At 46.0% G+C, this 24,845-nt stretch overlaps 1 protein-coding gene across 4 annotated transcripts in view; it reads right to left on the reverse strand.

The window, feature by feature from the left end:
* The window catches only part of HAPLN1 (hyaluronan and proteoglycan link protein 1), a 79,795-nt gene that overhangs the window by 8,686 nt on the left and 46,264 nt on the right, over positions 1 to 24,845 (reverse strand). For 2 of the 4 annotated variants that reach the window (XM_017344572.4, XM_008261911.5), the window contains exons 3-4: positions 22,869 to 22,994; positions 3,916 to 4,287 (exon numbers count right to left, since the gene is read on the reverse strand). In XM_017344572.4, coding sequence (XP_017200061.1) covers positions 3,916 to 4,287; positions 22,869 to 22,968 — 472 coding nt within the window. In that variant the 5' untranslated portion in view covers positions 22,969 to 22,994. Of the gene's footprint in view, positions 1 to 3,915; positions 4,288 to 22,868; positions 22,995 to 23,551; positions 23,892 to 24,845 lie in introns of those variants that run through there. The other 2 variants (XM_002713896.6, XM_017344574.4) reach the window with 2 other exon arrangements.

The raw sequence follows: 24,845 nt of genomic DNA on the forward strand, positions 1-24,845 counted from the left end.
AAAATTTTAGTAATTTTCATTTGCAAAAATAAATGGTCAACTTGCTATCATATCAACTCAAGGACTTCTTTAAATTTTAATTAATGCTGATGATGCTACAAAGCACATATTTCAAGTAAATCAAGGTCGACTTCTGTGCCTCACTCACCGACGTTTAAAAAGCTGCACTGTATTGTGCACACCTGGGGACTTCTGGAACTGCATGCTTGTTAGTACTTTATTTACCTATTTTACTTCCATCTAGTTAAGATTTCAACATCCCATTACAGGAACCTCCTCAGCTCTGTTGAAAAACTTTGATTTTTTACAATTGTATTATGGAGCAAATTGTTGCCAAATTTTACCCAGTATTAAAAAATACCATAAAAAACAATGAAATCCTGATTTTTGCAACAAGATTAATGTAACTGGAGACCATAAGATTAGTGAAATATGCCAGAATCCGAAAGACAAATATCACATTTTCTCTGATTTGTGGTAGCTAATATAGAGTATAAAATATTTATTGTATGTGAATGAAACACATTTAGGGACTTGATTGTTGTTTATAGCCCTTGTCTATATTTCTCCCGAAAGTGGTCTTTCTTTTGAGTTGCGGAACTCTTCACAGTCTTAGACTTAATGTTTCACTAAATAAATTAAAACTGCATTATCACAAAAACTACAAAAAGGAAGAGAGGAAGGTGGGGTGGTAGGAGAAGGGAAGTATCTTTTTCTTAGAATTGTATCTACCAACTACATGACATCTGTTCGCTTTGCAAAAAATTATAAAAATAAATATTCATAGGTAGAAAAGAAGGGCTTAGGATTATTTTCCATGTAAGATCTGATTCATTTATCCTACATAGTTATTAATTAAAATACAACCAAGGCTCTTGCCTTTTCCCTAAAGGGTTGGTATGTGTCACAAGTGGATAGATGAGGATGGCACATCACATGGAAAATAATACCAAGGGGTATGGAGAGAGAGGTCAGCTGAGGTATTTGGAGGACGTGTTATTTAAGGTTTGTGTCATATAGCCCAATTCGTTGTATTTGTTGGCAAATGAATACCAATTTGTTAGACTTTTCCAGAGTTTTTAAAGCCTGGTATACACAAAAGCTAATTTCAGTAACACCATAAAGTACATATTTCTAGTAAGAAAAAGGCAGAAACCATGTAGCACAAGTAATTTTGCCTTCCTTTATGCCTCTCATAGTGTCTACCAGAGCTGTGCATTTATCTCATTTTTCTATTTCTGAAAATTATGAGACAGTTTTTATGTATCTGGCCCCATCTTAACCAGTATCAAAGTGGTACAATTTTAGAGTTAAAGCATGATTTTTTCCTAAAGATTCATTTTATTTGAGGAGAGTGCAAGAGAGATCTTCCACCTGCTGGTTCATTCTCCAAATGGCGGCAATAGCCGGTGTTGGGCCAGGCCAGGACGAAGCCAGGAGCTGCATCCGGGTCTCCCACATGGGTGGCAGAGGCCCAAGGACTTTGGCCATCCTCTGCTGCTTTCCCAGCCTCGTTAGCAGGGAGCTGGACAGGAAGTGGAGCAGCTCTTTAATCGTTAGAGTGCTTTCCATGCCTGCTCCTCCCCCCATTGCCTGCACACTTTTTGTATTTGAGAAGGTAAATGCTTATGTGGAAAATTTGTTTGTAACCTTGGCATTAGACTCCCTATAAGAGATCATGTTTAGCAGGTACAGACAGACACATTTGCAAATATTTACAAAACAACATGTGATAGAGCTATCCTGGAAGTCTGTACAAGATACTCTAAGAATATCGCAGTCATGAATGGGGGTATTGACCAGCTCTCATGGGCACACTGGTGAGTTCAGTATGACCAAAGGACAGGTGCCAAATTGTCTAAGTAATTTGGGGGCCTTTCACTTCTGAAGCTGTAGCTGCTAAATGCTGTGCCTTTCTACAATTTCTACTCCCTCCCAACCCCATCAGAACTTCTCCCTCCTGTGATCATAGTGGAGACAAGGTTAGACTTCATCCATGGCCCTTGGTTATCAATGTGCAGGTCTAGCCACAATACCTTTTCCTTAAGTCTCAATGAAGGAAATGAGCAGAACAAGTAGTGCATATGACTATAGCAATCTGTACTCTTAGGTTACTGAATTCTGCATCATTTTGTTAAGAGTCTTAAATGAAAACAGTCTTGGAATTCTTTGTATCTCTTGGCACCAAAGCAGCAGCTGTAAAGATATTGACCAACTGAATCAGTGTCTTAGAGCACACTCACTCGGCTCCTATGCATTTCCTGCGATGGGGGAGTGGAACCTAAGCCTGGAGACCACGGAGATTCGGGATGGTTCAGGGTTAGTCAGGACACAGCTTGTTCCCTTTAGCACTTCTAACTGTGCCCTGGAAGAAGCCTTGACTTCATGGTGCCTTCCCCTCTACCACATGCAAAATCTGATCTTCAAACTATGGAAGAGCAGAATTCACACGCAAAGCCAGGACACCCAGCAGTGGCATCCAATGAGAATTTAGAAATCCATTTTTTTTTTTTTTTTGACAGGCAGAGTGGACAGTGAGAGAGAGACAGAGAGAAAGGTCTTCCTTTGCCGTTGGTTCACCCTCCAATGGCCGCCGCGGCCGGCGCACCGCGCTGATCCTAAGCCAGGAGCCAGGTACTTATCCTGGTTTCCCACGGTGTGCAGGGCCCAAGCACTTGGGCCATCCTCCACTGCACTCCCTGGCCACAGCAGAGAGCTGGCCTGGAAGAGGGGCAACCGGGACAGAATCCGGCGCCCTGACCGGGACTAGAACCCGGTGTGCCGGCGCCACAAGGCGGAGGATTAGCCTATTGAGCTGTGGCGCCGGCCGAAATCCATTTTTTCATTGTAGAATCTGTCCTGGGAGGGCGGGGGAGCTTCTGGGATACACACACCGAAAGTGTAGTCGGATGTATGTCAGGAAGCAAAGTGTTGTATCAGTGCAGCCAGCATTCATCGCTCTGCGTCAAGTTAACGCCAATGTTCATGGAAAACAAGATGTCTGGAGATGCATGATAAACTAAGGAGAGGTTTCCCCGACAGGGCTGGGCAGTGTCCAGTCTCTGGATTGGGTGATGCCTATGAAATCCTTTGGTTTTGCCCCAAGACAACCAGAGGGGGACTCAAAATCCAATACATCTTTAGCAGGCTAATGTTTAAGTTGACCCTGCGAATAATGCTATAAATATCCAAATGTCCCTTGCAGAAAACATGTCTCCCTCCCCTTCTAAAGGGTGAGTGCTGGAGAGAGGCGAGGTGAGGGTGGGTGAGAACATTTTCAATTCATACAGCTTTATGCACAAATTGTTTTTGAACCTGCTGAAGAAATGCTGTACTTAAGAAACGAAATTTCCCCCCCAAAATGCCTTGACCATTTGGTATCCAAAGTATAAGGCACTCTGGGCCATTGGGGAAAAAGTACTCCTTTATAAGAATTTTTAAACGAATCTAGAGGTTACTTTTTTGTTAAGTTTTTGCAGAGATTCTACGGAACACAATTACGTATATCTTAGTTAGCAGATGTCTTTTATAATACTAGTCATTGCTTTGAAATGGAGATAATTTTAGAAACATAATAAAGAATCCAATCTGAATTTCTCCATAACCATATAATGGGATTTAAATTTTGAATAGCATAAGGCAGTTTCTGAAAATGATTAATTCAGTTCCAAGGCCTGTGCCTCCTAGTTGCAAATAGTTTCAATTTTGGGCAAAAGCATTGTGTGCACCTTGCAAATATGCAAGCTGGAATTACAAGGCTGACCGCAGAATACAAAAGAATCAGAAACAGGCTGTGGTGGAGTTCCGGTTTGTCCTACCGTTGCCATGGCAACCACTAGATACTCTTCATCACGAGAAAGAAAGAGCCATGATTAATGATCACGTCCAAGTTCAATACGATTTATAGACACCTACCTTGTAAGTCTAACGCTACCACGGCAGTGTCGTCTTCCAGCCCTTCAATCACCTCACACTTGTATCTCCCATAATCCTCCAGGGTGAGGCCGGTGATGACAAGGGACGCGTCGTTCTCACTGCCACCCTTCAGGAACACTCTGCCCTGGTAGCCTCCGTAGGTTTTCTGGTGGTATCCCATGGAAACAAAGACATCCACTTCCCTGAGGTAATCTGAAGTTAGCTTGGTCCACTTGATTCGGATTTTGTGGATTCCTGAGCCGAATGCTGTGGGGTCTCGGTAGAATTTGCACGGCAGGGTAACATTGCCACCACGGTGTGAGAACACCTTGGCCTGCTCTGCTTCCACCAGGAGACGGGGGCCGTTTTCTGCTATAATTAAAGACAGAAGAATCATGAGGGCGCTTTAGGAGGTACTTTGTACAATGAAATGTGCTATGCTTATAGGCCATCTGACCAGGGATAGCTTTGGGCGATGGTTTACTCCACTGAGCCTGGGTCGGGTCATGTAGAAAGTCTTTCCCATTTCCTGGAAGGCATGTGTAAGGTGCTCATGTCTCTAAAGCACTGGGGAAAAAGGTGTGCATTGTAGTCACTACAAACATTGGATACAAAATCTATTGCTACTCGAAGGTCAGTGATGTTGGCATAGGTTCTGTGTCTTCCATTTTTGTGGTTATGTTGTCCTTTTATATTTGATGTCAAAAATGTAGGAACAATACCAGGAGACATGGTAGAGTTCCATGAGTATTTCATCAAGATAAACCAAAAAAGTTCCAGGGTCCAGTATGCCCTGCTGAGCTTTCTAATACGATAAGTCTTTACTACAGTTATATAAAGAATGGGGTTTACTTTCTCTGCACTGTTCTGGCCAAAGAACTCAGGTTATCCTTACATGGTAGCTTCTGTCCACACCCTTACCCGTAGTAGTCTATTCTGGAGTATTTCAAGTAACATACGTTTTATTCTCACACATGGGCTAAACAATACAGGGATATTTTTAGTGAGTGCCTTTGAAAAATTCCAGAAGAAATACATTCCTCAAAACCTGAATGCTGAAAATGTAACCAAAACTCTGATTGGCCCCTCCCTCCTGTCTTTACTTCCTTAAATATCCCTCCAATCCCTCTTCTTTGTTTTTCTACAAGGTCTTACCTGCAGTTATCTTACGCTTCCACCTTGTTTTGCCTTACCCCCTCCCCTTCTTTAGCTCCTCCCTCTTCCAAGGACTTCAGTGCCTGCCCAAGAGCAGGACAAGGATCCAAGTCGTGCCCAGTCAGCAGGGCAGTGATTTTCAGGCCTTGGCTTTCTCTGGGATTTCCCCTGGTGAGCCCACGGTGCTTTTGACCTTGACGCACGCTCTCAAGGATGGGATATAAGAAATGGCCACGTGCACCTTCCTGTCCAAGCGCAGCTTGCAAGAGCTGCTGGAGCTACTTTTCCTGAGGCTCAGCGGCCCTCCTGCCTTAGGCGAAAGGTACTGGAGAGTTGTTGGCCATGAAACAGTCCAGCCAGGCAGTAAGCCCTGGGCAGAGCAGCCGCCCACCTCCAGGCAAATTCCAGTACTCGGTGACATAAGGGCATGTGTAAGATGCTGACTTCAACATAAAAAGTGTCCAGAAAAGACCCAGTATGTCTATTTTGATCATGCAGCAGTCAGAATTAGTATTTAAAAGTGGGCATATCATTTCTGACAGTCCTCATTTTCCAGACCTGAAAGGCTTCTCCGTGTCATTCACGCCTTCAGTTTCAACAGATAATGAAAGCGGAGGAAATGGCTTCACTTAGCATCTACCTAACATGAATCACAACTCCAGCTCCACAGCATTTCCTTTACAGTCCATTCTGTATTTTCCTGTTTAGACTTAGGGAAGCTCAGGAGATAAAAGCTCAATCCACCCCACTCTATCCTACATACCATTGGCCTTCTACGACAGTCTAAGGGACTGAGCGCGAGTTCTACCTGCACACTGGCAGTGTCTTCTTTCTGGGAGGAGGAAAATGTGGCAGGTGCGACCACAGACCCAGGATGCCAGAGGGGGAGGGGGGGTCTCCTGGGAGCTGAGCTTAAGGTGGTATGGATTGAGTTTAGATTGGACACAGCTATAAGGAGTCAGTTTCACGGTCCTTTCAAGTTGTTTAAAGTCAAAATTGACATCCACATGCACTAGGAACGAGTATTAAAGAACGGGGCTTTAATGATGTACAGACCTGGTTAACCTCATCTCAAATTACTAATGCTGTAGCCCACTGGCAAGGTGTGCAGCCCCAAAGATCCACTTTGCATCTGTGTGAATTAGGGGTAGCTATTCCTACCACGTAGAGCTGACCTAACGTACATAGAGCCCTTGGAACAGCGGCTGACCAAATAATGCATGAGTGTCCTAGCTGCTCACTGTTGCTACTACGCAGATTCTGCCTGGTATTTGAGTATGATATGGGCCAATATTGGGCCCAATTTCTGTACACACTAACCTTTATAGTCCCACTTCTCAAGTTTGGAACCATGTGCAGTGAAGAAACACATAAAATACCATCTGTGTTACAGAGGAGACTTGGAGACTTGGGCCGCTTGCTGTAATCAAAAGCTGTTTCTCAACGAGTACAAGGTCTGACTGTTTTACAAAGCAAAGAGCTCAAGCAGACAGCTAAACTCCAAAGGACCTAAGACTGCTCATGTTTCCCCCTGTGCTTAAGTGCAAATCGAGTTGTATTTTCCAAGTGCAGGCCTCTCTTTCTCTTTCTCACTTCTACTCCAGCATTCTGAATAGAGGATGAACTAACTATACATGGTATCACATCAAACAACACCAATCCCCTGACTTCACAGAAAATAGTTTTTCTAATTCCTTTCTTGGTGGTGGTAGCGGGACGAAGGGTTGTTGCTGAGGCAGTAGAACTCCAGGAAGGATGTAAAACATTGAGTGACTAAGGCCCATTTCTGCATCTCACAACAGATGGACCTGGGTTTGACTGCCAGCTCCAGACCCGGACTCCAGCTTCCTGCTACTGTGCACCTTGGAAGGCAGCAGTAATTGCTCACATTGGTCCCTGCCGCCCGTATGTCAGACCTGGACTGAGTTCCTGGCTCCTGACATCAAGCGCTGGCCTGGCATTGGCGTTGGAGAAATGGACGAGTAGATGAGAGCTAGCTAGTAGTCAGTCTGTCATAAAGACTGTCATCAGGTTCCATGCCAGAGGCTGTCATTGCAAGCATCAGACAGGAAGCACACTGAGCTGGATGAGAAAGGGAGGACAAAGACAGCAGAGAAGGGAACCTGGAGCGATGCTGCCCACCTCTGCAGTCTTGCTGAGAACAAGTCTTGAATCGGATCATTGCACTTGAAATCCTGCATCAGCTTACAATTAAACCTAAGTTAATAAAAACACCCCGGTCATCAGCCTCAGTACTTCTTTTCATGGAAGAATAGAACTAGGTAGCACTCTAAGTGCTTATGTTCCCTTTTCTTTCAGTGCACAAAGGTGAACACAGACCCTCGAGTATCTTGTTGAAAACCTTGCTGACTGTGTCCTGAAGTGAGGCCATATGTCCAAGATGCATGGCTAAGGGGACCGAGTTTGCAGAACGTGCAGTTTGTAAGTAGGCAAACTCCCTGTTTCCATCTGTGTGGGTCCCTGACGGGCTCACATGACTCGATGCCCTCCAGAGCCCGGAGTTGTCTCCAGGGGAGACAGTAGGGCCTGCTGGGAGCCCTGACGGCCCTCGCTGAACCTCTTGATGATATCTGCTGTGAGGTCCTGAGGACACCAAACAACGAGAGTGATGTCCAAACAACTGACCCTTGCTGTGTAACTTAGACAAAGCCTTTTAAAGAGGAAGAGGCAGTTTCAGAAAAACAATTTAAAAATATGGCATTGGACCATTGCTTACTGTTCTCAGTTTTTTTTTAAGGTTTTATGTTTGAAAGGCAGAGTAACAGGGAGAGAGAACGTCCACCTGCCAGAGTTGGGCCAGGCTAGGAGCCTTGAACTCCATCTGGGTGTCCTACATGGGTGGCAGGGGCCCAACTACTTGGACCATCATCCACTGCTTTCCAAGGCACATTAGCAGGCAGCCAGATCAGAAGTGGAGCAGCCAGGACTCACACCAGCACTACAACAGGGGATATTGGAATGTCATAACACCAGCCCCTGTTCTCACTTCTATTAAAAATAAAGAAAATATTGAGGTGGGGAGCAGTGTACACCAGGGGAATCCAGGTAACAGAAAAAGGAAGTTTCTGTAGATCAGATTTTTTAAAGGTAATGTGGATTGTCTGAGATAATCAGCGATGATGGTGGTTGTGTTTTCCGCCGTTCTGAAAGTGAAGCAGGCTGTAGACTTTTGGATTTCCTAGACCAATGAAAACAAGAACAACTGGAAAACCTACTTAATATAGCTAAATAAAATGCTAAGCAAGGACATTCAGTATCAATCCCTACCCCCATCATTCAAATTGGTTTTCTTGTGACAAAATATATATTTAAAAGTGTGTCATTTTAACCATATTTTACAATTTAGTGTCACTCGCTACTTTCATCATTACCACTTGTTCAACCATCATCCCTCCCTCTTTCCAAAATTTTTTCAGCTTTCCCAACAGTAAACTAATAATTTCTTTCCAACATGCGTAACTGAGAGGCATAAACCTAATTGTCAGCTCCACGATCAACCATTTGGAAAACCCTGACAAGGTTTTAAAAATATTTCCTTCTTCTGCCGCATCTGCCATCACTCTGGTAGGTTTGGATGTGCAGGACTAACACTTTGGAGGATGTTTTTTCCTTATGGTAGCCAAAGCCTGCAGGAGGAAAAGAAACCAGAATGGATTCTAGAAGCTTTTGCCATGCTTACTACTGTCTGCTGACATCAGTCATAGTCGTGGCTGTGTGTTTTACGCAGCATCAGTACAGTACCTTTTGGCAATAAGAATGTACACCTGAAATACACCTGTGCAGAGAAGGCCTATGCTCCCCCCGTGGGAGCGGACAGCACCGGAGCTTGTTAATGGAGAATACTGTTTCAAAATAAGAGACATAGAATTTAAGTAGAATATATAATTTGGATGTTTTGTCTCTCATCGCACCTGACACATTACATTTGACTTGGATATACAATTTGGGAAAAATGTAAGTGCCTTATTCACTGAACTTTGTTATTTTGTTTCTTTCACACTGAATGAATTTAATTGTTCTTCCAACTGCGCACCACGTCAGGTAACGTCCAGCCTTGGGTCCTGTTTCTGATGGGTCTACTTGGTTTGCATCTGAAACCTTTCCAAGTGCCCTCCCCTTCACTGCTCTTTCGGAGGGCTGACTGCTTCCCATTGGTCAGCAAAGCTGGAGCTTGCTTTTCCAGCAGGTCTAGGATGCAAAGGATTTCGAGTCTTTTCGCCAGCAGGGCGGACCCGAGAGCACAGATGGGAAACTAGCTAGTCCTTGCCCTGGGCGCTCAGGTGCGTGGAGCTGGAATCTTGCATTTGTGCCTGGCCCCTCTCTGCTCTCAGGAGGAGATCAGACTTTGACCTGGAGGAACATGAGCAACTGTGCTTCTCGCCATTTGTGTTAACTCAGGGGTCCGGTCTCTTATAAACCGTGCCTGAGGGGTGAGGTGCGTAGGGAAGGTGTGAGAGATACTCACTGAGTTCTCAGCCATATTTTTAACATTCTTGGATCGTGCAAATGTGTCGGCTCTATGCAAACTAAACAAAGATATGAAAGTAAATAAAAAAACAGATAACTGATTGGCCACTGTGGGCCACATTATTGTCCAAGTTTCATTCTAAAAAATAAGGGTAAATACTGTATTTTCAGACCCTGAGGGGGGCAGGAATTTTCCTTCCTGAAGGACATCTTTGACCTTTGCCATACAAAGCTGATGAGGGTGAACTTGTCTCCTTAAACGGGTACTGGGAGGTCGTAAGGAACTCTAAGGGTCAACGGAATCTAGTGTAGAAGCCACTGTTCTGGGATGTATACCTGTTACTGTACTGAAAAACACCATCTCTTCTTTAAAAATAACAGAAAGGGGATTAAGATTTTACTTAATGCAGAGTTACAGAGAGGCAGAGACACAGAGAGAGAGGTCTTCCATCTGTTGGTTCACTCCCTGGATGGTCACATAAGTTGGAGCTGGGCCAATCTGAAGCCAGGAACTTCTTCCGGGTTGCCCACGCGGGTGCAGGAGCCCAAGGACTTGGACCATCTTCTACTGCTTTCTCAGGCCACAGCCCAGAGCTGGATCAGAAGTGGAGCAGCCGGGACTTGAACCAGCACCTATATGGGATGCCAGTGCTGCAGGCGGCAGCTTAGCCTACCATGCCACAGCACCACCCCCCTTAATTTTTTTCATCAAGAAATCACCAAGTGTGAGGGAGGGGAACTCTGTTCTGCTGATGAAGTACTTTAGGGACTGTTGCCTTCCCATGTTAACGATCATTTCCCTAGTTTTCTCAGTAGTGGTTAGTGGTTAACAAACAGACCAGGGGCTAACGCTGTGGTGTAGCAGGTAAAGCCACCACCTGCAGTGCAGGCCTCCCATATGGGCGTTGGTTCAAGTCCCAGCTGCTCTACTTCCGATCCAGCTCTCTGCTGTGGCCTGAGAAAACATCTGAAGATGGCTCAAGACTTTGGGCCCCTGCACCCACGTGGGAAACCCAGACAAACCTGCTGGCTCAGGATGGGCACAGATCCAACCATTGCAGCTATTTGGGGATTGAACCAACAGATGGAAGAGTTTCTTTCTCTCTCTCTCTCTCTCTCTCTGCTCTTCTGTAACTCTGCCTTTCAAATAAATAAATCTTAAAAAAATAAGAATGGCCCATGCCTCTTGTGATATGTCACCTAAACTTTCTGTGCCTTGGCTTCCTCATCAGTAAAAAGTAAGGCAAGCCACCTTCTCAGGGTTCTTGTGTGGCTTGGATGAGATAATACATGTTTAGAATTTAGCCTAGTGCCCGGCCTACAGCACGTGCCCAGGCAATGGTGACTCAAACACAAGCAGTTACTGAATGTCCAGTGGGCCACGGGGGAAAACTCTTCCATCTTCTATGCTCCAAAGACAGTGCCTAGAGACTTCTGGCTCTTGAGGAATTCGCCTTCCAACCACCCCGGATGACTCTCCCAATCTGGTGGAGTTTTGAAGGGCACTGGTTCACCCCCCAAAACTACTCGGCTATATGCAAACTACACAAAAATATGAAAGTAAGTCAAAAACAACAGATTGGCAACTGTGGGCCACATTATTGTCCAAGTTTCATTCTAAAAATAAGGGTAATTACTATTTTTTTCAGACCCTGATGGGGGCAGGAATTTTTAGTGCGTAGTGCAGAGCAGTTCTGGACTACCCCTGAGAAGACTTAAGCAAAGTTCTGTCATTTTCTGCCTCTCATCTGTATGCCCCTTCTCCCCTACCTCCCGTCTCACTGTGGATCTCAGCTGATCTGCACCTGGGGTAGGCATGGAAGGTGTGTGCTGCCCGCTGACACCTCACCTTACTGCGCCTCATCCTACCATTAAACATCACCATGGTATGGGGCCAGCACTGTGGCATAGAAAGTAAAGCTGCCGCCTGCAGTGCCGGCATCCCATATGGATGCCGGTTCGAGTCCTGGCTGCTCCTCCTCCGATCCAGCTCTCTGCTATGGCCTGGGAAAGCAGTAGAAGATGGCCCAAGCTCTTGGGCCCCTGCACCCATGTGGGAGACCTGGAGGAAGCTCTTGGCTCCTGGCTTCAGATCAGTCCAGCTCCAGCCTTTTGGGGAGTTAACCAATGGATATAAGACTTTGTCTCTGTCTCTCTCATTCTTTGCCTTTCAAATAAATAAATCTTAAAAAATAGGCAACACTCAGGTAAGGACAGAGAGCTGCCCATGGAGGGACTCAGTGAAGATTAAAAAATATATAAAAATCACCATGGTGGTTTTGGGAAAATGTCCTTTCAGACCCAAGAGCAAACGTCTTTTCAAAGTGACTATTTTCTTCTGGAACAAAGTGAGATACATGGACTGGGATAGGATGGGGCCATTTTTACCCATTTCCTCAAACAAAAGGCACCAAGAGCAGGCTTAGCCAGGGGCTGTCTGGTCCCTTGTGGGTCAGGAGCTGAAGAGCAACTGCCTAAGTGCGAATGCAGATTTAGATCCTGATAAAGGGCTTGCCTGGGCCCAGCTATGCAGCGCCCCCTCTAGGTCTGCACAGGCTGCTGCTTACCAGGTGTAGGGAGTGGTTCCACACCTTCCTAAGAATTATGTTCCCCAGTCCTGATTCAATTAATTCAACAACTGGAGATGATTATAGCACTTTTGTCAACTTAGAACTGTCTGCTCTGGTTAACACTGTTCAAAATGTAAATCTATGTTATGTTAAAGATTTATAAAGGATTACGTTCTACCTTCTTATTTTAGACTGAGAAAAAAGTGAGGGTATTGTAGATTAAGGAATGCAAAAGAAAAAATTAGAACATTCCCGAAATATGTTGAATGACTTAAGATAAACATGCTTTCGAGGATTGTAATAGAGGTTTGTTTCCAAGGTTATAAAGAAACAAAACATTAGCATGAGTCATTCTTTATGCCACTGTAATTATTCGTACTCCTTCCTTACCTAAAATAGGCCTTGGGGCTGGCGCTGTGGCACAGTGGGTTAAGCCACCACCTGTGAGGCCAGCATCCCATATGGGCGCTGGTTTGAGTCCCAGCTGCTCCATGGCTGATCTAGCTCTATGCTAATGTGCCTGGGAAAGCAGTAGAGGATGGTCCAAGTCCTTGGGCCCCTGCCCCCACCCAGGAGTACCAGAGGAAGTTCCTGGCTTGGGTCTGGCTCAGCCCTAGCTGTTGTGGCCATTTAGGGAGTGAGCCAGTGGATGGAAGATCTCTCTCTCTGCTTCTCTCTCTGTAACTGTGCATTTCAAATAAATAGAAATAGATGGTTTTAAAAAGTAGGCCTTAAGGTGCTCAAGGAATGGATCCCAGATCTCACGTCCAGGCAGTGCACTGTAAGCTGACGACATCTGGAAGGTGCTGAAGGGACTCTGCGGGCTGCAGCACGGCTGAGGCCAACATCTGCACTGGCCGGCAGGACCTGCAGCCCCCGCCCCCCCCCCCCCCGGCTCGGGCGGGAGCACCTGGTGCCGCAGGTTGGTTAAGCCGCTGCTTGAGGTGGCCACGTCCCATGTGGGAGTGCTGGTTCAAGTCCCAGCTTTGTGGTTTCTGGTAAAGCTTCCTGCTAATGCGTCTGGGCAGCAAAAGATGATGGCTCAAGTACTTGAGTCCCTGCCACCAGCATGGGGGACGAGGATGGAATTCCTGGCTACTGGCTTGGGTCTGGCCCAGCCCTGGCTGTTGAGCCATTTGGGGAATGGACCGTTAGATGGAAAATCTGTCTCTCTGCCTTTCAAATGAGCAAATAAACAAATCTTAAAAAAAAAAAAACACAGTGTCAATCCTGGAAGCCAAAGGTAACTTAAAACATCTTTAGATTTCTGATTGTTTATCCGATAACTGAAACTATAGAAGATAAGGAGTCAGGTGTTAGGTTTAATGCTAGAACAAAACAAAAGGTCAGGCAACCACACATGCCCAGGCTGGGCAGGGAGAGGGAAGTGAAGGGAGGGGCACAGCTGTAGCGCATGGGCGGCCTCACTGTCTTTGAATTCCATTTTTCACAAATGTTTGGAAATAGCCTCAAATATGTTCATTCTCATTTATTTCAGTATGTGTGGGATGGCTGCTGATTATTTGTAACATAAGCGATTAGTTTAAGAATCTTGATTTAGGGGCACAATTGGATGTAGATACATCGTTGGCAGTCTATGACTGTTACATTATGCATCTTTTTTTTTATTTTTTTTTTATTTTTGACAGGCAGAGTGGACAGTGAGAGAGAGAGACAGAGAGAGAAAGGTCTTCCTTTGCTGTTGGTTCACCCTCCAATGGCCGCCGCTGCAGCCGGCGCACCGCGCTGATCCGATGGCAGGAGCCAGGATCCAGGTGCTTCTCCTGGTCTCCCATGGGGTGCAGGGCCCAAGCACCTGGGCCATCCTCCACTGCACTCCCTGGCCATAGCAGAGAGCTGGCCTGGAAGAGGGGCAACCGGGACAGAATCCGGCGCCCCAACCGGGACTAGAACCCGGTGTGCCGGCGCCGCAAGGTGGAGGATTAGCCTATTGAGCCACAGCGCCGGCCATTATGCATCTTTAGAAACAAAGTATTCTGTGTACATGGAAGCACCTGATTGCAACATTAACCATTTAATTGCCTTTTAAATATTTAAAGCTGCTTAAGGACTTTTGTTGATGACCTTGTGCTCAAAGACAAAGCAGGGGCCGATGCTGTGGCATAGCAGGTAAATTGCCAACACCTGTACTGTCGGCATCCTATTTGGATGCAGGTTCAAGACCTGGCTGCTTCACTTCTGATCCAGCTCTCTGCTGTGGCCTGAGAAAGCAGTGGAAGATGGCCCAAGTGCTTGGGTCCCTGCACCTGCGTGGGATGACCTGGAGGAAGCTCCTGGCTCCAGATCAGCCCAGCTCTGGCCTTTGCAGCCATTTGGGGAGTGAACGAGTGGAGGGAAGACCTACCTCTCTCTCTCTCTCTCTCTCTGCCTCTGCCTCTCTAGGTCTGTTTTTCAAATACATAAATCCTTAAAAAAATCACAAAGCAAAATGATGTAAAATCATATGCAGATTCTTAGACTACAATGGATAATTTATCATATTTTTCAAAATAAAAATTGTCCATAACATGTAACAGCAGGGAAGAAAATTTTCAATATAGGAAGTAAATTTTGAAAACAACAAAACAACAGACCTTCTATTTCAATTTTTTAAAACTGGTCATGTTATTAGTCATAAATAGGACTGTATTTCTCAGTGATTTCAGGCTTAACAAATTTACATTATACTATAATTTATGAGGAAACACGCCTATTTTTAATTTTCCTTTCTTTCTGTTTCCACCAAAGGGTAATTTGGATCTAAACAAGCAGCAATTTCCAGGACTTTCCAGGAACAAGCCACAGCTGGCATAATGCCAGACAGAATCATCTAGAAGTAGAAACTTCCGTATTTCAAATTATGTACATTCAATGATTTCCTTCAGTGCAAAATTCTGCCAACATGTTTAAAAAAGATTTACTTAAAAGTCAGAGCTGGAGAGAGGAAGAGACAGAGAGGTCTTCCATCTGCTTGTTCACTTGCCAGATGGCTACAGTAGCCATCGCTGGGCCAGGCTGAAGCCAAGAGCTTCATCTGGCTCTCCTATGCAGGTGCAGGCACCCGAGGGCCTGGGGTATCCTCCACCGCTTTCCCAGGTGCACTATCAGGGAGCTGGATCTCAACGGGAACAGCTAGGACACAAACTGGCGCCCACGTGGGATGCTGGCCTCAAAGGAAGTGGCTTCACCCACGGCACCACAACGCTGGTTCTGACCAAAACGTTTATTGTTAACTTTCAGTCACTCTTTAGGAAAAAGACTGCCTTTCCCATCTCATCCAGTTTACCTACTGAACCACAGCAAGTGCTTCGTGTTCTAAAAGACTTTGGTAGTTTTTTATAAAAGACTGATCCTGTGTCTGTGTTTGTATCCCTTATGTCCATGTGCCCTTGGAACACACAGTGTTTGGAAAGGGTAGGGAGACCTCTTGTTGATTCTGTTCAGCACCCTCCAGCTCAGTTCTTCAGTGTAAAAACCATCCTACCCTGAGCTTGTCCATGCGGAGACTTGTCACAGACGACACAGCAAAGTCCCGTGGCCCACCCCTTTCCTTAAACCAAGGTTAAGATGCCCAGGGGTCTACTGTCCACTGGAAATCCCTGTTGTGGTTTCACACACCACTACTTTGTGGCCACACAAAATAATTTTACGGAATGATCAGATTCCTTATGTTTTCAGTCTTCCCTCTGAAATAAATATTCCTGTAACATTTCATTTTTCCCCCTTAGATACTATTCATTTGATAACTTCTTCAGCGAATATTTTGAAGGATCTTTTACATTCCAAAAGACTCTCCACAAATGGTAACTTTCTACTTTTCATTTAAAACAAAGAGCTGAGGGTCGGGCCTGTAACATAGCAGTTAAGACACCACTTGGGGAGGATGGCCCAAGTCCTTGGGCCCTGCACCCACATGGGAGACCAGGAAGGAGCACCTAGCTCCTGGCTTTGGATTAGCACAGCCCTCCGGCTGTGGCAGCCATTTGGGGGGTGAACCAACGGCAAAGGAAGACCTTTCTAACTCTGCCTGTCAAAAAAAACCAAAAAACAAAAACACCACTTGGGACCTCGCTTCCCAGACTGGAGTGCCCCGGTTTGAGTCCTGGCTTTGATCCCGACTCCAGCTTCCTGCTAACCTGGACCCTGGAGACAGCAGGTGCTGGCTCATGTGCCTGGATCCCTGCCACCCATGTCAGAGATCTGCATTGAGTTGTTGGCTCATCCAGGATTTGGGGAGGTGAACCAGAGGGTGGAAACTGTTTTTAACTCTGTCTCTCAAATCAATAAAATAAAAGAAACAAAACTAAAGAGGTGAACTCATAAAGAGATCTGAATCTGTGCTGAGTATTTGGTAAGACAGCAGATCAACCTATTTTAACATAGTTACTCAACTGCAGGTTAGAGCGCTAGCTCAGTCAGTAGTGGTTCTTGCATAGTTGCAATCAGTGGGAAGACTTCCCTATTGAATGGCTTTTCTGGGAATTGGGGAGAGTTTCCAAATTTAAGGCTTGGTTTCTTGCAGTTTGCCGATCTCAGCACCCAGGCCACCAGCAAAAGCCAGGGCCGTTCAGTGTGAATTTGTTGCTACCAGAAAAAAATCATTAAATACAAGTTTTAAAAATACAGAACTGCACTGTTTACATGGGTAATTTACAGAAGAACAGACTTTAGCATTCTAAGTTACTCAATCTCAGATTTAGAAATACTCTTTAAATGTTCCTTATGGATTTTACTAGGGGCTCGAGGTTTTAATGAGCACACGAAGTTCTGACCAGTGAGATCTTTCTGCTCGGTAACTAACTCCTCTCTTCCCTGGCTCAGGTTTAGCAGGTCACCTCAGGTCACGGGGACGTGGTCTGCCCTTCCCCAGGGGTGAACCCAGTGTCTTGCATGAAGGCAGCCAGTGTTAACAGATGCCTGAATGAGTGGCTTTCTTCACAGGATACCCAAGTGCAAAGAACACTGGGATGTATGCTAGCTAGTGCTAGAAGCAAAGTTGCAGGAAAATAGACTCTTGTTGCAGTTTGTGGTGCTGCACTAAGTCCTTTCTGTCTGCTATTTATCACGCACTGTAGTTGGATGAGTGAAGCCAGAGCGCATGTATTTCGCCCATCTCGATTTCCGCAGTGCCTGTGGGTAGCAGGCGCTCAACGTATTTGCTGAATCCACGAGCTATCTGGAGATGTATGTGTACAGTATAAGTATTTTTGCATATGGTTGGATATGCTCCTATTTCTCTTCCTTTACTCATTTCCTATGCACTTTTAAAGATTGGACTAGTTACTTATTTATAGGCTGAGTGACGGAGGGAGCGTCCATCCACTGGTTCACTCGCCTAAGTGCCCACAACAGTGTGAACTGGGCGGGGTTTTCGGAACAGGAGGCACAGACCCACGTACTCACTCTACCACCTGCTGCCTCCTCAGCTGTACATCAGCTGGATTGGAGGGGCAGGTGGGACTCCATCCCAGGCTCCTGTCCTGGGATGAAGGTGTCCCAAACAGTGGCTTAACCCACTGTGCCACAATGCCCACCTTGTCATTTAGTATGCTAGCATGGCGGTAACTTCATACCCTATGCTAAATTGATATTTTATTTAATCTTCTGATACTGGTAACATTGCCAATTTTGATAATTCCATGGTGCAACTCTAGAAGATTATGGGCATAAGATGTTAAACAAAATCACTAACTTTTGTAAATACTTATCTAAATGTGACTGGGAAGACCTTTCAGGATATTTTCCTTATTATTTGTGGATTTTGCCTTTTTAGGGCACGTAACATGCTCTGCCTCTAAAACACAAACATGAAACTGATTTAACTTTTCATAATAGACTCAGTTCAAATAGGGTTCAGGTTGGGGAGAGCAATTCCTGCTCAGGTAACACTTACCCCATTGTCTGACCAGACTTTGGCTGTGCCTACAGTTTGTGATCATACATTATTAAGTGTACCCCACCCTTTGCATCCGCTCTGCAGATATTACGTAAGGAATAGGATAGCAGTGCTGTGACCGACTGCACATCCAATACCCTGCCGAGTGCATGCACACCCTGGGAGCATTGATGCATCCAGTCCCTGCAGACTTCGCAGAGTGTGGATTGGCGTTTAGAGAGGCGGCCAGGCTGGGGCCAAGCAGAATTTGCTGCCCAGAGTCAAGATCTGCTTGCTTATCTGCTGCTTCTCATCCCACAACCCAGAAAGATTCCCCTGAGATGTGCAAAGAGCAGACTGGAACTTGAGCAGGAAAAATAATGAGGTCTTAGTCCTGGGTTTATTCAGCAAACAGACCTTGATTACTCACTGTGGGCCAGCACCTGGGTTCCTTCTTGGGCTTGATGGCCTTGTCTGTGCCAGGGGACACTGATCCAGATGACCTACACTGGAGCCCTCCTAAGTTCTTCTGGGAGCTTAGCATGTGCCAGTAGACAGCAGGAGAGCATCATCCAGCTCACTCAGCCCTCCCCCTGTCTCCCCGTAACTCACCCTTTCAAATAAAGAAATCTTAAACTGTTTGATCTTGTCAGAAAGGCGACAGTAAAACTTATTAAATAGAAGGAGACAATTTTTCATTTGTAGGATATCTTCTTGTGGGGGTGTGTAATAGGGCACAGAGGTTAAGCCACGCCTTGAGACACTTGGATCTTTTCTCGGAGTGCCAGTTTGAGTCTTGGATACTTGCTTCTGATCCAGCTCCCGGCCAATGCACCTGAGAGGGTGTAGACCACGGCTCAAGTACTTGGGGCCCTGCCACCCATGTGGGCACCTGGATGGAGTTTCTGGCTCTGGTTATTGTGGCCATTTGTAGAGTGAACCAGCTGGATATGCCCTCTCCTTGTTTCTCTTCCCCACTCCCATCTCCCTGTCACTCTGCCTTTCAAATGTATGATTTTTTTCTAAAGGTTTTCTCATTTTTTGAAAATTTATTATTTATTTGAAAGTCAGAGTTACACACAGAGAGAAGGAGAGGCAGAGAGAGAGAGGGAGAGAGAGAGGGAGGGAGGGAGGGAGGGAGGGAGGGAGGGAAGGAGAGATCTTCCATCCACTGGTTCACTCCCCAGTTGGCCACAATGGCTGGAGCTGCGCCAATCCAGAGCCAGGAGCCATGAGCTTCTTCTGGGTCTCCCATGCAGGTGCAGGGGCCCAAGGGCTTGGGCCATTTTCCATTGCTATCCCAAGCCACAGTAGAGAGCTGGATTGGAAGTGAAGCAGCCGGGACTAGAACTGGCACCCATATAGGATGCTGGCACTGCAGGCGGCGTCTTTACCTGCTACACCACAGTGCCGGCCCCTCTCCTTTTTCTTTACAGGAATGTCAAGTAGCTTATCTGTAGTCACACAGTGAATATATTAAGAGAAACATTACTTCAGTTTGGGAAGTTTCGGTTACTCTAAGTGAAAGTGATTGGATGACCTTTAATACCATTGAAAATATCTTAAATAGCACAATTAAGGAGGGACCAGGAGGCAATTTATATGTACCCTATTAGAACTGGAGGAATGATCTGGTTCACTTAACACATTTTGAAATGCATCAACTTTTTCCACCAGTATTTGTAGTCACTTTTTATTTAAAAGTCAAGAGTGTATTGTGGGGCTGGCATTGTGGTGTAGTAGGTTAAGCCTCCACCTGCAGCGCCGGCATCCCATGTGGGTGCCAGTTCGAATCCTGGCTGCTCCACTTCCGATCCAGCTCTGTTAATGAGCCTGGGAAAGCAACAGATGATGGCCCAGGTAATTGGGCCCCTACACCCACCTGGGAGACCCAGGGGAAGCTCTGTGCTCCAGGCTTTGTCCTGGCCTGGCCCTAGCCATTTGTGGCCATTTGGGGAATGAACCAGCAGATGGAAGATTCTCTCTTTCTCTCTCTCTCCTTCTCTAACTCTTTCAAATAAAAAAAAAAAAAACTTACAGAGAATAAACTCATGCTGGGAATTGTCACCCACAGTCTGTCTCCATGAGAAAGGTGTCGTGTTGTAAGAAACCACCAGGGCCGGCGCCGCGGCTCACTAGGCTAATCCTCCGCCTTGCGGCGCCAGCACACCGAGTTCTAGTCCCGGTCAGGGTGCCGGATTCTGTCCCGGTTGCCCCTCTTCCAGGCCAGCTCTCTGCCGTGACCCGGGAGTGCAGTGGAGGATGGCCCAGGTGCTTGGGCCCTGCACCCGCATGGGAGACCAGGAGGAAGCACCTGGCTCCTGGCTTTGGATCAGCGTGGTGCGCTGGCCGCAGCGGACATTCTGGGGTGAACCAACGGAAGGAAGACCTTTCTCTCTGTCTCTCTCTCACTGTCCACTCTGCCTGTCAAAAAAAAAAAAAACAAAATAAAACAAAAACAAAAACAAAAACACTACCAGAAGAGAGCTTGACGTGGGAACCGCTCTGCATAGTGGTCAAATGGACCTATTTTCCTGCCTGGCCATTTGCCTTTTTTTTTTTGTAAAGCCAGGCCAGTGTTTTTTCATGCCTGCGTCTGCATTGACTGTCCCCTAAGCAAACTGGGAGGAGGGGTCAGCAAGGACCCAAGCAACCCCACACAGGAGGCTCAGACGCGCTGGAGCCTCTGCCAGGAAGCCCCCCAGCCACGCGAGTACCAACGGCCTCACTCTGCTGCGACTCAGGCCTGGGGCGAGGGCAGACGCAGAAAGGGAATGCAACACAGGAGAGAGCACACACAGGTTCTCAGCCATGTGCATTTTGAACAATTTTTTTACCACAGAGAGAAGCTCCCACTGCTTTTCAGTCAATTCAGGCACGTGAGCCTCAGACCAGCAGTTCAACTATCACTCTGCAGTCTTGCAAAATTGAGCGGTATTAGCTCCCTAAATTCCTTATGGCCATGATTATTAAATAAAAGTGTTCAATAGGAGAAAATAACCACCGAATGTTTCGAGTAAGTCGCGAGGGCCCTCTGCTTTATCAATTCTCTGCTTGCTACGTGGTGTAGTTTTGCACAGAAGATGAAATTAGTGCCGCCACCTGCAGGTGCTTCCCCTGATGCTCCATCTGAATGCTAGCACCAAGGGAAAAAATTATTGGGAGAAACAATTATTGGGAAAAAAATGAGAAGAGGCATTTGGCATAATCGCATAATCAATCCTGAGTCACAGACGTCACATCATAATCCCATGACCAAATCCCATCTCAGTATTAACGTCTACACAGCAGCTCTAGGCCTGTAGCTCTATTACTTGCAAGCGCTGTGCCTCTCTTCAAAGCAAGCCTACACTTTCGAAGAATATGAATTTACAATTACAATGAAGTGCACTATCAAGGTACTTAAAGAAGTGGGACAACCTAAGCTCACTGCAGTGGATCCAAGACTCATTCTCACACCTTGCAGGGAAACCCTCTGCCCGAATCTGCACAGTAGATGGGGCAGGATTTTCCTTGCTGACATGACTGGAATTGGACTTAGCAGAGTAATTCCTGTTTTCACAGTATCACTCCCCTGCATCTGTGTGCTAATGATGCCCACGGCCCAAGTTCATTTTACACTGGACTGAACACTGGTATTGTGCCCAATGACCAGGTGTTACCATTTTGGCTGAACTGAATGCTGTGCCTAGAAGCTAAAAGAAAGTAATTGCTCATTAGAAATCTCTAAATATCGGCTTTGAGAAGCAGCTTTCCTTCTTCTATATACATTAAGGAAGCAGCTGAGTCAGCAGCTTACAAGTACTATTTATGATAATGTATTTTTTTTTTTCATGGTTCAGCAGGGAAAAAAAATAAAGCTGTTGGGAGCAAAAGAAATTGAAAGATGCACCTAAAATAGCTAGCCAGACACATTGCAAATTCCCTTTCAGTAGTCATAATACATACAGAACACTCTGAGCTAGTTTTACACTATACTTTGCCTTTCATAAGTCAGACTTCTTACCAGCAAATGCTGTTTTCTGAGACTACACTTTTGACCTTGAAGATCGAACTTTGTGTTTTAGGTCTCTTGCAAACTTAACCATGCCTCTGGTCCCCAAACTGAGTTCATCTAAAAGTACTATCATCCCATGGTTATTAAATTCTGCACTTCTCATCTGAATCATTCAGCAAACAAGGCCAAGAGGGCAAGACACAGCTCCCTGAGAACTGTCTTTTCTTGTTGCATAAGTCTCCCGGCTGTCTCCATGCAGGGTGTCCCTCTGAAGCCGGGGTGCAGGAAACAGCTGCATTGCACTGCAGCTCCAATCTGGCTACTGCACTCGGCTCAGGACTCAGCCGAGCTGGAAGAAATAGGCAGGTGCAAGACAGCTTCCTCTGTGGGAACTAGAGTTTCTCCAGAAGAGATCCTAACAGGGTAAGTTACTTTTCCTGGACCATCCTTGTTTGATTTTTCACTCCAGTTGCATCGTGAATGATTATTGAGGTCATTCTGGTAGAATAACTGAACATTCAAAGTTTCACTTCTTATTTTTTCCCTCCGTCTTGCATTTAAATGAACACTGTGCCTTCCATTCTACTCAAAGACAGCAACTGCACTAAAGAAAAAATCCTTGAACTTGGCTGCATCAATTCACTGCAGTCAGACACCCCTAAGACTTTCCACTTTCATCGTCCCCAAGCCTGAAGCTGACGGTCATGCAATAGCATTCACAAGTCAGGGAGCAGGTTCACCACGGAGCAGAAGGGCAAAGAAAAAGTCAATGCAGCAGCATCCCGATGAAGAAACACTAACCTAGCATCTCACCTCTGAGACACTTGCAGTGAGCTTGACTTTCCCAAGAGAGGCCGTGTTCTCTTACCTTGGATGTGAATCACTCTGTCATGGCCCAGGGTGTAGTTGTTCGACTGATGATCAGCCCAGCAGATGGAAATCAGCACCAGAAAAAGTAAACTCTTCATCCTCAGAGCCCCAGGAATCTTCCTCACTGGGAGAGCATCAGAGAGAGAGGCGTGTGAGACCTGCAGTCCTCGGGAGTGTTGCACTGCACAACTTATTACCGCCTCATCATCAGAGAATGGTCTGTAAAAATATTTAACCCGATCTGTCCAGAAAGTTACTGTAGCTGTGAGAGATGAAGACGGCAGCTTTCTACAATTCCGGTTCCCCTTCTGTAGCCAGAGTCCAAACAGTGTTTAACTCTATCTTTGCAGAACTGAAAACCCGGAAATTTAAAGCTCTGTGGTCTCACTAATACGGAGTGGCAGCAAGTTACAAAGAGAGGTGGCCAGGACATTGCTTCGCTCTTAAACTCTGACTTGAAGTTAATAAAAGAGCAGTTTGATCTTTCTAGATAGGAATACTTATCACCCAAATTCAGAACTGAATCTTAGACCAGGGCGCATAAAGAACCTTTGCATGAACCCTGACATCATTCATTTATTTTACATGTGGCTTCTCTAAGCAGGCACACACACACACACACACACACACACTCACACACACTCAGCTGAGCCAAAGCAGCCGGTTGTTGGATCCACTTACCATCTTACACACTGCGTGGCTTGCTGAGTAGTTGAACATTAGGGACAAACCAGGTTAGACTTGTGCATGCAGCCTCTGCAGTCATGCTGATGGATTTTTCATTCATTGTCACACCGGCCCCGCGTGCCAGGTAGGGTCTCTGCAGTCAGCAGCGCCCAGGCTGCAGGGGCTGCACTTGCCAGCCTCACAGGGCAATTACCAAATGAAGAGCTGCGACACAGGGACAAGGAGGAGCGGCTCCGGTCCCCAGGGAAGGAGGCAGAGGCATCCCTTGCTTGTCCTTGACCGCAGGCCAGCTTGAGAGGACACAGCTCTACCCCAGAAACTTGGTCGTTTGCTGCATTTCCCTGGCAGGAACCCGAGCGTGGTGCCTCATGGAAGCCAACGCGCTTCTCCCGTGCACACGGCAGCCTTACTAGCGCTGGCTATTTTTAAAACTGAAGTTGCACAGGGCTGCCTTCTTACACTCATGTGTCTTTTGCAGGAAGCCTCTGCACCAGTGTTCCCCCAGTCTTTCCTGGGACAAAAGCACCCTCCAGCAAGTGCCCCTGGAAAACCTGCATTGCTGAGCTGCTTCGGGCTTTAACCTTTACATACATAAAGACTTATTTTGTTGATTTGCAAGGCAGAATTACAGAGAGGAGAAGCAGGGAGAAAGGGATCTTTGATTTGCCGGTTCACTCCCCAAGTGGCCTCAGGCTTCCTTGTGGTCTTCCACATGGGTGCAGGGCCCACACACGTGGGCCATCTGCAGCTTTTCCAGGCACATTAGCTGGATGCGAAGCGGAGAGCGGGGACTTGAACTGGCGCTCATAGGGGACACGGGCACTACAGACACTGATTGAACCCACTGCACCACAGCGCTGGCCCCAGGGCTGCAGCTTTTCATATTGGCTTTTCTATACCTTTGTGTTTTCTTCATTATGTCACAGAATGATAATGGTGGGTTAGCACATCGTGAAACTTAGATGTCCAGGAACCAGGAGTGTGACCGCCACAGTTCTGCTGGATTCACTAATCCTATTTTCATAAGTTTACCTTCTTGTTTCTCTGAGTTTTTTTTTTTTTTTTTTAATGATTAGTATTTTGTCGTCCTGGTCATTTGCTCCTAGGATCACAATTAACTCCTATTACCTATTTTTGGCCCAGAACTGGCTTGGGTGAAGACCTCTAAGGAAGGTGACCTTCCAGAATTTGGAATATAGCCTAGCTAATTGCATGAATACACAAACATGGAAAAATAGACCAGCAGCCACAGAGATGCGACACGCTCTGTTTGCCAGGAATCAGAGAG

This window comes from Oryctolagus cuniculus, chromosome 14 (genome assembly GCF_051225735.1).
Source record: "Oryctolagus cuniculus isolate XC-2025 breed Fujian yellow rabbit chromosome 14, ASM5122573v1, whole genome shotgun sequence".
In the NCBI taxonomy this organism is placed as follows: domain Eukaryota; kingdom Metazoa; phylum Chordata; class Mammalia; order Lagomorpha; family Leporidae; genus Oryctolagus; species Oryctolagus cuniculus.